This window comes from Ascaphus truei, unplaced genomic scaffold (genome assembly GCF_040206685.1).
Source record: "Ascaphus truei isolate aAscTru1 unplaced genomic scaffold, aAscTru1.hap1 HAP1_SCAFFOLD_284, whole genome shotgun sequence".
Taxonomy (NCBI): Eukaryota; Metazoa; Chordata; class Amphibia; order Anura; family Ascaphidae; genus Ascaphus; species Ascaphus truei.
In genome coordinates, this window is record NW_027455794.1 from 75157 (window position 1) to 89444 (window position 14288).

The following is a 14288-nucleotide window of genomic DNA, read 5'->3' on the forward strand; positions in this document are numbered from 1 at the left end:
TACATGGAGAGCTGGTCCCGTCAGTGTGGTGTTCACATGTATCTCGCCTGTATGGGGGTGGAAACTGGATTTGGGGTGTACATGCAGAACGGGTCCCCGTCAGTGTGGTGTGCACATGTATCTCGCCTGTATGGGGTGGAGACTGGACTTGGGGTGTACATGCAGAACGGGTCCCGTCAGTGTGGTGTGCAGATGTATCTCGTCTGTATGGGGGTGGAGACTGGACTTGGGGTGTACATGCAGAATGGGTCCCCGTCAGTGTGGTGTGCACATGTATCTCGCCTGTATGGGGTGGAGACTGGACTTGGGATGTACATGCAGAACGGGTCCCCGTCAGTGTGGTGTGTACATGTATCTCGCCTGTATGGGGGTGGATACTGGATTTGGGGTATACATGGAGAGCTGGTCCCGTCAGTGTGGTGTTCACATGTATCTCGCCTGTATGGGGGTGGAGACAGGATTTGGGGTGTACATGCAGAACGGGTCCCCGTCAGTGTGGTGTGCACATGTATCTCGCCTGTATGGGGTGGAGACTGGACTTGGGGTGTACATGCAGAACGGGTCCCGTCAGTGTGGTGTGCAGATGTATCTCGCCTGTATGGGGGTGGAGACTGGACTTGGGGTGTACATGCAGAACGGGTCCCGTCAGTGTGGTGTGTACATGTATCTCGCCTGTATGGGGGTGGAGACTGGACTTGGGGTGTACATGCAGAACGGGTCACCGTCAGTGTGGTGTGCACATGTATCTTGCCTGTATGGGGGTGGAGACTGGACTTGGGGTGTACATGCAGAACGGGTCCCGTCAGTGTGGTGTGCACATGTATCTCGCCTGTATGGGGGTGGAGACTGGACTTGGGGTGTACATGCAGAATGGGTCCCCGTCAGTGTGGTGTGCACATGTATCTCGCCTGTATGGGGTGGAGACTGGACTTGGGGTGTACATGCAGAACGGGTCCCCGTCAGTGTGGTGTGCACATGTATCTCGCCTGTATGGGGTGGAGACTGGACTTGGGATGTACATGCAGAACGGGTCCCCGTCAGTGTGGTGTGTACATGTATCTCGCCTGTATGGGGGTGGAGACTGGATTTGGGGTATACATGGAGAGCTGGTCCCGTCAGTGTGGTGTGCACATGTATCTCGCCTGTATGGGGGTGGAGACTGGACTTGGGGTGTACATGCAGAACGGGTCCCCGTCAGAATGGTGTGCACATGTATCTCGCCTGTATGGGGGTGGAGACTGGACTTGGGGTGTACATGCAGAATGGGTCCCCGTCAGTGTGGTGTGCACATGTATCTCGCCTGTATGGGGTGGAGACTGGACTTGGGGTGTACATGCAGAACGGGTCCCCGTCAGTGTGGTGTGCACATGTATCTCGCCTGTATGGGGTGGAGACTGGACTTGGGATGTACATGCAGAACGGGTCCCCGTCAGTGTGGTGTGTACATGTATCTCGCCTGTATGGGGGTGGAGACTGGATTTGGGGTATACATGGAGAGCTGGTCCCGTCAGTGTGGTGTTCACATGTATCTCGCCTGTATGGGGGTGGAAACTGGATTTGGGGTGTACATGCAGAACGGGTCCCCGTCAGTGTGGTGTGCACATGTATCTCGCCTGTATGGGGTGGAGACTGGACTTGGGGTGTACATGCAGAACGGGTCCCGTCAGTGTGGTGTGCAGATGTATCTCGTCTGTATGGGGGTGGAGACTGGACTTGGGGTGTACATGCAGAATGGGTCCCCGTCAGTGTGGTGTGCACATGTATCTCGCCTGTATGGGGTGGAGACTGGACTTGGGATGTACATGCAGAACGGGTCCCCGTCAGTGTGGTGTGTACATGTATCTCGCCTGTATGGGGGTGGAGACTGGATTTGGGGTATACATGGAGAGCTGGTCCCGTCAGTGTGGTGTTCACATGTATCTCGCCTGTATGGGGGTGGAAACTGGATTTGGGGTGTACATGCAGAACGGGTCCCCGTCAGTGTGGTGTGCACATGTATCTCGCCTGTATGGGGTGGAGACTGGACTTGGGGTGTACATGCAGAACGGGTCCCGTCAGTGTGGTGTGCACATGTATCTCGTCTGTATGGGGGTGGAGACTGGACTTGGGGTGTACATGCAGAACGGGTCCCCGTCAGTGTGGTGTGTACATGTATCTCGCCTGTATGGGGGTGGAGACTGGACTTGGGGTGTACATGCAGAACGGGTCCCGTCAGTGTGGTGTGTATATGTATCTCGCCTGTATGGGGGTGGAGACTGGACTTGGGGTGTACATGCAGAACGGGTCCCCGTCAGTGTGGTGTGCACATGTATCTCGCCTGTATGGGGTGGAGACTGGACTTGGGGTGTACATGCAGAACGGGTCCCCGTCAGTGTGGTGTGCACATGTATCTCGCCTGTATGGGGGTGGAGACTGGACTTGGGGTGTACATGCAGAACGGGTCCCGTCAGTGTGGTGTGCACATGTATCTCGCCTGTATGGGGGTGGAGACTGGACTTGGGGTGTACATGCAGAACGGGTTCCGTCAGTGTGGTGTGCACATGTATCTCGCCTGTATGGGGGTGGAGACTGGACTTGGGGTGTACATGCAGAAGGGGTCCCCGTCAGTGTGGTGTGCACATGTATCTCGTCTGTATGGGGGTGGAGACTGGACTTGGGGTGTACATGCAGAACGGGTCCCCGTCAGTGTGGTGTGCACATGTATCTCGCCTGTATGGGGTGGAGACTGGACTTGGGGTGTACATGCAGAACGGGTCCCTGTCAGTGTGGTGTGCACATGTATCTCGCCTGTATGGGGTGGAGACTGGACTTGGGATGTACATGCAGAACGGGTCCCCGTCAGTGTGATGTGTACATGTATCTCGCCTGTATGGGGGTGGAGACTGGATTTGGGGTATACATGGAGAGCTGGTCCCGTCAGTGTGGTGTGCACATGTATCTCGCCTGTATGGGGGTGGAGACTGGATTTGGGGTGTACATGCAGAACGGGTCCCCGTCAGTGTGGTGTGCACATGTATCTCGCCTGTATGGGGGTGGAGACTGGACTTGGGGTATACATGCAGAACGGGTCCCCGTCAGTGTGGTGTGCACATGTATCTCGCCTGTATGGGGGTGGAGACTGGACTTGGGGTGTACATGCAGAACGGGTCCCCGTCAGTGTGGTGTGTACATGTATCTCGCCTGTATGGGGGTGGAGACTGGACTTGGGGTGTACATGCAGAACGGGTCCCCGTCAGTGTGGTGTGCACATGTATCTCGCCTGTATGGGGTGGAGAATGGACTTGGGGTGTACATGCAGAACGGGTCCCTGCCAGTGTGGTGTGCACATGTATCTCGCCTGTATGGGGGTGGAGACTGGACTTGGGGTGTACATGCAGAACTGGTCCCCGTCAGTGTGGTGTGTACATGTATCTCGCCTGTATGGGGGTGGAGACTGGACTTGGGGTGTACATGCAGAACGGGTCCCCGTCAGTGTGGTGTGTACATGTATCTCACCTGTATGGGGGTGGAGACTGGATTTGGGGTATACATGGAGAGCTGGTCCCGTCAGTGTGGTGTGCACATGTATCTCGCCTGTATGGGGTGGAGACTGGACTTGGGGTGTACATGCAGAACGGGTCCCGTCAGTGTGGTGTGCACATGTATCTCGCCTGTATGGGGGGGAGACTGGACTTGGGGTGTACATGCAGAGCGGGTCCCCGTCAGTGTGGTGTGCACATGTATCTCACCTGTATGAGGGTGGAGACTGGACTTGGGGTGTACATGCAGAACGGGTCCCCGTCAGTGTGGTGTGCACATGTATCTCGCCTGTATGGGGGTGGAGACTGGATTTGGGGTGTACATGCAGAACGGGTCCCCGTCAGTGTGGTGTGCACATGTATCTCGCCTGTATGAGGGTGGAGACTGGACTTGGGGTGTACATGCAGAACGGGTCCCCGTCAGTGTGGTGTGCACATGTATCTCGCCTGTATGGGGGTGGAGACTGGACTTGGGGTGTATATGCAGAACGGGTCCCGTCAGTGTGGTGTGCACATGTATCTCGCCTGTATGGGGGTGGAGACTGGACTTGGGGTGTACATGCAGAATCTGTCCCCGTCAGTGTGGTGTGCACATGTATCTCGTCTGTATGGGGGTGGAGACTGGACTTGGGGTGTACATGCAGAACGGGTCCCCGTCAGAGTGGTGTGCACATGTATCTCGCCTGTATGGGGGTGGAGACTGGACTTGGGGTGTACATGCAGTATGGGTCCCCGTCAGTGTTGTGTGCACATGTATCTCGCCTGTATGGGGTGGAGACTGGACTTGGGGTGTACATGCAGAACGGGTCCCCGTCAGTGTGGTGTGCACATGTATCTCGCCTGTATGGGGTGGAGACTGGACTTGGGATGTACATGCAGAACGGGTCCCCGTCAGTGTGGTGTGTACATGTATCTCGCCTGTATGGGGGTGGAGACTGGATTTGGGGTATACATGGAGAGCTGGTCCCGTCAGTGTGGTGTGCACATGTATCTCGCCTGTATGGGGGTGGAGACTGGATTTGGGGTGTACATGCAGAACGGGTCCCCGTCAGTGTGGTGTGCACATGTATCTCGCCTGTATGGGGTGGAGACTGGACTTGGGGTGTACATGCAGAACGGGTCCCGTCAGTGTGGTGTGCACATGTATCTCGCCTGTATGGGGGTGGAGACTGGACTTGGGGTGTACATGCAGAGCGGGTCCCCGTCAGTGTGGTGTGCACATGTATCTCGCCTGTATGGGGGTGGAGACTGGATTTGGGGTGTACATGCAGAACGGGTCCCCGTCAGTGTGGTGTGCACATGTATCTCGCCTGTATGGGGGTGGAGACTGGACTTGGGGTATACATGCAGAACGGGTCCCCGTCAGTGTGGTGTGCACATGTATCTCGCCTGTATGGGGGTGGAGACTGGACTTGGGGTGTACATGCAGAACGGGTCCCCGTCAGTGTGGTGTGTACATGTATCTCGCCTGTATGGGGGTGGAGACTGGACTTGGGGTGTACATGCAGAACGGGTCCCCGTCAGTGTGGTGTGCACATGTATCTCGCCTGTATGGGGTGGAGAATGGATTTGGGGTGTACATGCAGAACGGGTCCCTGCCAGTGTGGTGTGCACATGTATCTCGCCTGTATGGGGGTGGAGACTGGACTTGGGGTGTACATGCAGAACTGGTCCCCGTCAGTGTGGTGTGTACATGTATCTCGTCTGTATGGGGGTGGAGACTGGACTTGGGGTGTACATGCAGAACGGGTCCCCGTCAGTGTGGTGTGTACATGTATCTCACCTGTATGGGGGTGGAGACTGGATTTGGGGTATACATGGAGAGCTGGTCCCGTCAGTGTGGTGTGCACATGTATCTCGCCTGTATGGGGTGGAGACTGGACTTGGGGTGTACATGCAGAACGGGTCCCGTCAGTGTGGTGTGCACATGTATCTCGCCTGTATGGGGGGGGAGACTGGACTTGGGGTGTACATGCAGAGCGGGTCCCCGTCAGTGTGGTGTGCACATGTATCTCGCCTGTATGAGGGTGGAGACTGGACTTGGGGTGTACATGCAGAACGGGTCCCCGTCAGTGTGGTGTGCACATGTATCTCGCCTGTATGGGGGTGGAGACTGGATTTGGGGTGTACATGCAGAACGGGTCCCCGTCAGTGTGGTGTGCACATGTATCTCGCCTGTATGGGGGTGGAGACTGGATTTGGGGTGTACATGCAGAACGGGTCCCCGTCAGTGTGGTGTGTACATGTATCTCGCCTGTATGCGGGTGGAAACTGGACTTGGGGTGTACATGCAGAACGGGTCCCCGTCAGTGTGGTGTGCACATGTATCTCGCCTGTATGGGGGTGGAGACTGGACTTGGGGTGTACATGCAGAACGGGTCCCCGTCAGTGTGGTGTGCACATGTATCTCGCCTGTATGAGGGTGGAGACTGGACTTGGGGTATACATGCAGAACGGGTCCCCGTCAGTGTGGTGTGCACATGTATCTCGCCTGTATGAGGGTGGAGACTGGACTTGGGGTATACATGCAGAACGGGTCCCGTCAGTGTGGTGTGCACATGTATCTCGCCTGTATGAGGGTGGAGACTGGACTTGGGGTGTACATGCAGAACGGGTCCCCGTCAGTGTGGTGTGCACATGTATCTCGCCTATATGGGGGTGGAGACTGGATTTGGGGTGTACATGCAGAACGGGTCCCCGTCAGTGTGGTGTGCACATGTGTCTCGCCTGTATGTGGGTGGAGACTGGACTTGGGGTATTCATGCAGAACGAGTCCCCGTCAGTGTGGTGTGCACATGTATCTCGCCTGTATGGGGGTGGAGACTGGACTTGGGGTGTACATGCCGAACGGGTCCCCGTCAGTGTGGTGTGTACATGTATCTCGCCTGTATGGGGTAGAGACTGGACTTGGGGTGTACATGCAGAACGGGTCCCGTCAGTGTGGTGTGCACATGTATCTCGCCTGTATGGGGGTGGAGACTGGACTTGGGGTGTACATGCAGAACGGGTCCCCGTCAGTGTGGTGTGCACATGTATCTCGCCTGTATGGGGTGGAGAATGGACTTGGGGTGTACATGCAGAACGGGTCCCGTCAGTGTGGTGTGCACATGTATCTCGCCTGTATGGGGTGGAGAATGGACTTGGGGTGTACATGCAGAACGGGTCCCTGCCAGTGTGGTGTGCACATGTATCTCGCCTGTATGGGGGTGGAGACTGGACTTGGGGTGTACATGCAGAACTGGTCCCCGTCAGTGTGGTGTGTACATGTATCTCGCCTGTATGGGGTGGAGACTGGACTTGGGGTGTACATGCAGAGGGCACCTAGTGACACCTTCCCCAATACTTCCCTTGTTTGGTGATGGGTTTTAGGATTGTTCCTGTTACTTTTGAGGGGGGAGGAGTAGTCAGGTTTACTGCTCCCTCCCTCTTTCCCCCTGCAGGTTTGATGTATATAGCTCTCCCCTCTCCTTTCCCCTCCCCTCTCCTTTCCCCTCCCCTCTCCTTTCCCCTCTCCTTTCCCCTCCCATCCCCTCTCTGAGGTATATACATATCTCATCTGTCTCCCCCTGCAGGTGTCAGAGGTAATACACCTTTCTCCTCTCTCTTTGTCTCCCCCTGCAGGTCTCTGAGGTATATAGCTCTCGGCCTCTCAGCTCATTGCCCCCTCACATATTTGCTGTGGCTGACCGGGCGTATAGGGCTCTGCACGGGGTGCCTGGAAGCACCCCCCAAAACCAGTGCATTGTGATTAGGTGAGGAACTATGAGGGGAGCTATGCCACTAACTAATTCCCTCCCCCACACCCCATTATATGAGGAGCTCTGTCACTGCCCCCCCCATAATATGAGAAGCTCTGTCACTGACCCCTCCATAATATGAGGAGGTCTGTCACTGCCCCCCCCCCATTAGATGGGAGGAGCTCTGTCACTGCCCCCCTATTATGAGGGGCTGTCACTGCCCCCTCTATAATATGAGAGGAGATCTGTCACTGCCCCCCATTATAATAGAGGATCTGTCACTGCTCCCCCCCATTATAATAGAGGATCTGTCACTGCCCCCCCCATTATATGAGGAGCTCTGTCACTGACCCCCATTATGAGAGGTGCACGGTCACTGCCCCCCCATTATATGAGGAGCTCTGTCACTGCCCCCCACCCATTATGAGAGGAGCTCTGTCACTGCCCCCCACCCATTATGAGAGGAGCTCTGTCACTGCCCCCCCTCATTATGAGAGGAGCTCTGTCACTGCCCCCCCCATTATGAGAGGAGCTCTGTCACTTCCCCTCCATTATATGAGGATATCTGTCACTGCCCCCCATTATATATGTGGAGCTCTGTTACTGCCCTCCCATTATGTATGTGGAGCTCTGTCACTGCCCCCCCCCATTATATGAGGTCTGTCACTGCCCCCCCCCCCCCCATTATATGAGGTCTGTCACTGCCCCCCCATTATGAGAGGAGCTCTGTCACTGTCCCCCCCATTATATGAGAGGAGGTACTGCCCCCCCATTATGAGAGGAGCTCTGTCACTGCCCCCCCATTATATGAGATCTGTCACTGCCCCCCCATTATATGAGATCTGTCACTGCCCCCCCATTATATGAGGAGATTTGTCACTGCCCCCCCATTATATGGGATCTGTCACTGCCCCCCCATTATATGAGGAGATCTGTCACTGCCCCCCCATTATGAGAGGAGCTCTGTCACTGCCCCCCCATTATGAGAGGAGCTCTGTCACTGCCCCCCATTATGTGGAGATCTGTCACTGCCCCCCATTATATGAGATCTGTCACTGCCCTCCCATTATATATGTGGAGCTCTGTCACTGCCCCCCCCCATTATATGAGGTCTATCACTGCCCCCCCATTATGAGAGGAGCTCTGTCACTGCCCCCTCCCATTATGAGAGGAGCTCTGTCACTGCCCCCCATTATATGAGGAGCTCTGTCACTGCCCCCCATTATATGAGAGGAGATCTGTCACTGCCACCCCCCCCCCCCCCATTATATGAGAGGAGCTCTGTCACTGCCCTTGCATTATATATGTGGAGATCTGTCACTGCCCCCCCATTATATGAGGTCTGTCACTGCCCCCCCCCCCCATTATGAGGAGATCCATCACTGCCCCACCATTGAGAGGAGCTCTGTCACTGCCCCCCCCAGTATATGAGAAGAGCTGTTGCTGCCCCCCCCCATTATGAGAGGTGCTCTGTCACTGACCCCCCATTATGAGGAGCTCACACTGCCCCCCATTATATCAGAGGAGCTCTGTCACTGCCCCCACCCCCCAATTATGTGAGGAGCTCTGTCGCTTCTGCCCCCCCCCCTTATATGAGAGGAGCTCTGTCACTGCCCCCCCATTCTATGCGAGAAACTCTTTCAGACCCCACCCCCCCCTATTATGTGAGATGAACTCTGTGACTGACCCCCATTATATGAGAGGAGCTCTCTGACCCCTGTGCATTTTTGTCTAGTGGTGACAGTGGTGCTGGTAAAACAGAGAGCACCAAACTTCTGCTCAGACATCTGGTGAGACGGAGGCGTGGAAACCTGCAGCTGGTACAGCAGATCCTGCAGGTACCCCATGGAGGGGGGTGGGGGCTGTTTGAGAGCTCCCCAGGGTGGGGGCAGGAGCGTGCGAGAGAGCGTGAGGGGGAAGGGGCACAGAGAGGAACCCGAGGGGGAGGAGGAGGACAAGAGGAACCCGAGGGGGAGGAGGAGGACAAGAGAGGAACCCGAGGGGGAGGAGGAGGACAAGAGAGGAACCCGAGGGGGAGGAGGAGGACAAGAGAGGAACCCGAGGGGGAGGAGGAGGACAAGAGAGGAACCCGAGGGGGAGGAGGAGGACAATAGAGGAACCGGAGGAGAAGGACAAGAGAGGAACCCGAGGGGGAGGAGGAGGACAAGAGCGGAACCCGAGGGGGAGGAGGAGGACAAGATCGGAACCCGAGGGGGAGGACAAGAGAGGAACCCGAGGGGGAGGAGGAGGACAAGAGAGGAACCCGAGGGGGAGGAGGAGGACAAGAGAGGAACCCGAGGGGGAGGAGGAGGACAAGAGAGGAACCCGAGGGGGAGGAGGAGGACAAGAGGAACCCGAGAGGGAGGAGGAGGACAAGAGAGGAACCCGAGGGGGAGGAGGACAAGAGAGGAACCCGAGGGGGAGGAGGAGGAGGACAAGAGAGGAACCCGAGGGGGAGGAGGAGGAGGACAAGAGAGGAACCCGAGAGGGAGAAGGAGGAGGACAAGAGAGGAACCCGAGGGGGAGGAGGAGGACAAGAGAGGAACCCGAGGGGGAGGAGGAGGACAAGAGAGGAACCCGAGGGGGAGGACAAGAGAGGAACCCGAGGGGGAGGGGGAGGACAAGAGAGGAACCCGAGGGGGAGGAGGACAAGAGAGGAACCCGAGGGGGAGGAGGACAAGAGCAGAACACGAGGGGGAGGAGGAGGACAAGAGAGGAACCCAAGGGGGAGGAGGAGAACAAGAGGAACCCGGGGGGGAGGGGGAGGAGGAGGACAAGAGGAACCCGAGGGGGGGGGGAGGACAAGAGAGGAACCCGAGGGGGAGGAGGAGGACAAGAGAGGAACCCGAGGGGGAGGAGGAGGACAAGAGGAACCCGAGGGCGAGGAGGAGGACAAGAGAGGAACCCGAGGGGGAGGAGGAGGAAAAGAGAGGAACCCGAGGGGGAGGAGGAGGACAAGAGGAACCCGAGGGGGAGGAGGAGGACAAGAGAGGAACCCGAGGGGGAGGAGGAGAACAAGAGAGGAACCCAAGGGGGAGGAGGAGGACAAGAGAGGAACCCGAGGGGGAGGAGGAGGACAAGAGAGGAACCCGAGGGGGAGGAGGAGGACAAGAGAGGAACCCGAGGGGGAGGAGGAGGACAAGAGAGGAACCCGAGGGGGAGGAGGAGGACAAGAGAGGAACCCGAGGGGGAGGAGGAGGACAAGAGAGGAACCCGAGGGGGAGGAGGAGGACAAGAGAGGAACCCGAGGGGGAGGAGGAGGACAAGAGGAACCCGAGGGGGAGGAGGTGGACAAGAGAGGAACCCAAGGGGGAGGAGGAGGACAAGAGATGAACCCAAGGGGGAGGAGGAGGACAAGAGGAACCCGAGAGGGAGGAGGAGGACAAGAGAGGAACCCGAGGGGGAGGAGGACGACGAGAGGAACCCGAGGAGGAGGACGACAAGAGAGGAACTCGAGGGGGAGGAGGAGGACAAGAGGAACCCTAGGAGGAGGACAAGAGAGGAACCCGAGGGGGAGGAGGAGGACAAGAGAGGAACCCATGGGGGAGGAGGAGGACAAGAGAGGAACCCAAGGGGGAGGAGGAGGACAAGAGAGGAACCCGAGGGGGAGGACAAGAGAGGAACCCGAGGGGGAGGAGGAGGACAAGAGAGGAACCCGAGGGGGAGGAGGAGGAGGACAAGAGAGGAACCCGAGGGGGAGGAGGAGGACAAGAGAGGAACCCGAGGGGGAGGACAAGAGAGGAACCCGAGGGGGAGGAGGAGGACAAGATCGGAAGCCGAGGGGGAGGACAAGAGAGGAACCCGAGGGGGAGGAGGAGGACAAGAGAGGAACCCGAGGGGGAGGAGGAGGACAAGAGAGGAACCCGAGGGGGAGGAGGAGGACAAGAGAGGAACCCGAAAGGGAGGAGGAGGACAAGAGAGGAACCCGAGGGGGAGGAGGAGGACAAGAGAGGAACCCGAGGGGGAGGAGGAGGACAAGAGGAACCCGAGAGGGAGGAGGAGGACAAGAGAGGAACCCGAGGGGGAGGAGGACAAGAGAGGAACCCGAGGGGGAGGAGGAGGAGGACAAGAGAGGAACCCGAGGGGGAGGAGGAGGAGGACAAGAGAGGAACCCGAGAGGGAGAAGGAGGAGGACAAGAGAGGAACCCGAGGGGGAGGAGGAGGACAAGAGAGGAACCCGAGGAGGAGGACAAGAGAGGAACCCGAGGGGGAGGAGGAGGACAAGAGAGGAACCCGAGGGGGAGGACAAGAGAGGAACCCAGGGGGAGGGGGAGGACAAGAGAGGAACCCGAGGGGGAGGAGGAGGACAAGAGAGGAACCCGAGGGGGAGGAGGAGGACAAGAGAGGAACCCGAGGGGGAGGAGGAGGACAAGAGAGGAACCAGAGGGGGAGGAGGAGGACAAGAGGAACCCGAGAGGGAAGAGGAGGACAAGAGAGGAACCCGAGGGGGAGGAGGACAAGAGAGGAACCCGAGGGGGAGGAGGACAAGAGCAGAACCCGAGGGGGAGGAGGAGGACAAGAGAGGAACCCAAGGGGGAGGAGGAGAACAAGAGGAACCCGGGGGGGGAGGAGGAGGACAAGAGGAACCCGGGGGGGGGGGGGGAGGAGGAGGACAAGAGGAACCCGAGGGGGGGGGAGGACAAGAGAGGAACCCGTGGGGGAGGAGGAGGACAAGAGAGGAACCCGAGGGGGAGGAGGAGGACAAGAGAGGAACCCGAGGGGGAGGAGGAGGTCAAGAGAGGAACCCGAGGGGGAGGAGGAGGACAAGAGAGGAACCCGAGGGGGAGGAGGACAAGAGAGGAACCCGAGGGGGAGGAGGACAAGAGCAGAACCGAGGGGGAGGAGGAGGACAAGAGAGGAACCCAAGGGGGAGGAGGAGAACAAGAGGAACCCGGGGGGGGAGGAGGAGGACAAGAGGAACCTGAGGGGGGGGGAGGACAAGAGAGGAACCCGAGGGGGAGGAGGAGGACAAGAGAGGAACCCGAGGGGGAGGAGGAGGACAAGAGGAACCCGAGGGCGAGGAGGAGGACAAGAGAGGAACCCGAGGGGGAGGAGGAGGAAAAGAGAGGAACCCGAGGGGGAGGAGGAGGACAAGAGGAACCCGAGGGGGAGGAGGAGGACAAGAGAGGAACCCGAGGGGGAGGAGGAGAACAAGAGAGGAACCCAAGGGGGAGGAGGAGGACAAGAGAGGAACCCGAGGGGGAGGAGGAGGACAAGAGAGGAACCCGAGGGGGAGGAGGAGGACAAGAGAGGAACCCGAGGGGGAGGAGGAGGACAAGAGAGGAACCCGAGGGGGAGGAGGAGGACAAGAGAGGAACCCGAGGAGGAGGACAAGAGAGGAACCCGAGGGGGAGGAGGAGGACAAGAGAGGAACCCGAGGGGGAGGAGGAGGACAAGAGGAACCCGAGGGGGAGGAGGTGAACAAGAGAGGAACCCAAGGGGGAGGAGGAGGACAAGAGATGAACCCAAGGGGGAGGAGGAGGACAAGAGGAACCCGAGAGGGAGGAGGAGGACAAGAGAGGAACCCGAGGGGGAGGAGGACGACGAGAGGAACCCGAGGGGGAGGAGGAGGACGACAAGAGAGGAACTCGAGGAGGAGGAGGAGGACAAGAGGAACCCGAGGAGGAGGACAAGAGAGGAACCCGAGGGGGAGGAGGAGGAAAAGAGAGGAACCCTAGGGGGAGGAGGAGGACAAGAGAGGAACCCATGGGGGAGGAGGAGGACAAGAGAGGAACCCAAGGGGGAGGAGGAGGACAAGAGGAACCCGAGAGGGAGGAGGAGGACAAGAGAGGAACCCGAGGGGGAGGAGGAGGACAAGAGAGGAACCCAAGGGGGAGGAGGAGGACAAGAGGAACCCGAGAGGGAGGAGGAGGACAAGAGAGGAACCCGAGGGGGAGGAGGAGGACAAGAGGAATCCGAGGAGGAGGACAAGAGGAACCCGAGGGGGAGGAGGAGGACAAGAAGAACCCGAAGGGGGGGAGGACAAGAGGAACCAGAAGGGGGTGAGGTAGGACAAGAGGAACCCGAGGGGGAGGAGGAGGACAAGAGAGGAACCCGAGGGGGAGGAGGAGGACAAGAGGAACCGAGGAGGAGGACAAGAGGAACCCGAGGGGGAGGAGGAGGACAAGAGGAACCCGAGGGGGGGAGGACAAGAGGAACCCGAGGGGGGGAGGAGGACAAGAGGAACCTGAGGGGGGGAGGAGGACAAGAGGAACCCGAGGGGGGAGGGGGAGGATAAGAGAGGAACCCGAGGGGGAGGAGGAGGACAAGGGGAACCCGAGGGGGAGGAGGAGGACAAGGGAACCCGAGGGGGAGTAGGACAAGGGGAACCCGAGGGGGAGGAGGAGGACGACAAGGGGAACCCGAGGGGGAGGAGGACAAGAGCGGAACCCAAGGGGGAGGATACATATATGTGGTGGGTGAGAGAGAACACGCAGCCTGAGGCTTTCCGTCCGGCGGCCTGAGATTAATAATGAATTCAAATGAATCGGTGCCAATTATTCTGCTAAAGATTTAGGTGGGGCAGTGGTACCACAAAATCTTTCCCTCATCTGCTTCTGCTCCATGGGGTGTGTATATGAATAGGGTGGTTTATTGGGGGTGTATATATGAATAGGGAGTTTATTGAGGTGTATATATAAATAGGGGGGTTTATTGGGGGTGTATATATGAATAGGGAGTTTATTGAGGTGTGTATATGAATAGGGGGGTTTATTGGGGGTGTATATATGAATAGGGAGTTTATTGAGGTGAATATATGAATAGGTTGGTTTATTGAGGTGTATATATGAATAGGGGGGTTTATTGGGGGTGTATATATGAATAGGGGGTTTATTGAGGTGTATATATGAATAGGGGGGTTTATTGGGGGTGTATATATGAATAGGGGGTTTATTGAGGGTGTATATATGAGTAGGGTTTATTGGGGGTATATATATATATATATACACGGGTTCCTCTTGTCCTCCTCCTCCCCCTTGGGTTCCTCTTGTCGTCCACCTCCCCCTCGGGTTCCTCTCTTGTCCTCCTCCTC

General features: G+C 57.8%; 1 protein-coding gene across 1 annotated transcript in view; it reads left to right on the forward strand.

Moving 5' to 3' along the window:
- Positions 1-14288, forward strand: part of LOC142482965 (myosin-IIIb-like) — a 197069-nt gene that overhangs the window by 63153 nt on the left and 119628 nt on the right. The window contains exons 3-4 of the mRNA XM_075583083.1: positions 7140-7270; positions 8991-9093. Of these exons, the coding sequence (XP_075439198.1) occupies positions 7140-7270; positions 8991-9093 (234 nt within the window). The remainder of the gene's footprint in view (positions 1-7139; positions 7271-8990; positions 9094-14288) is intronic.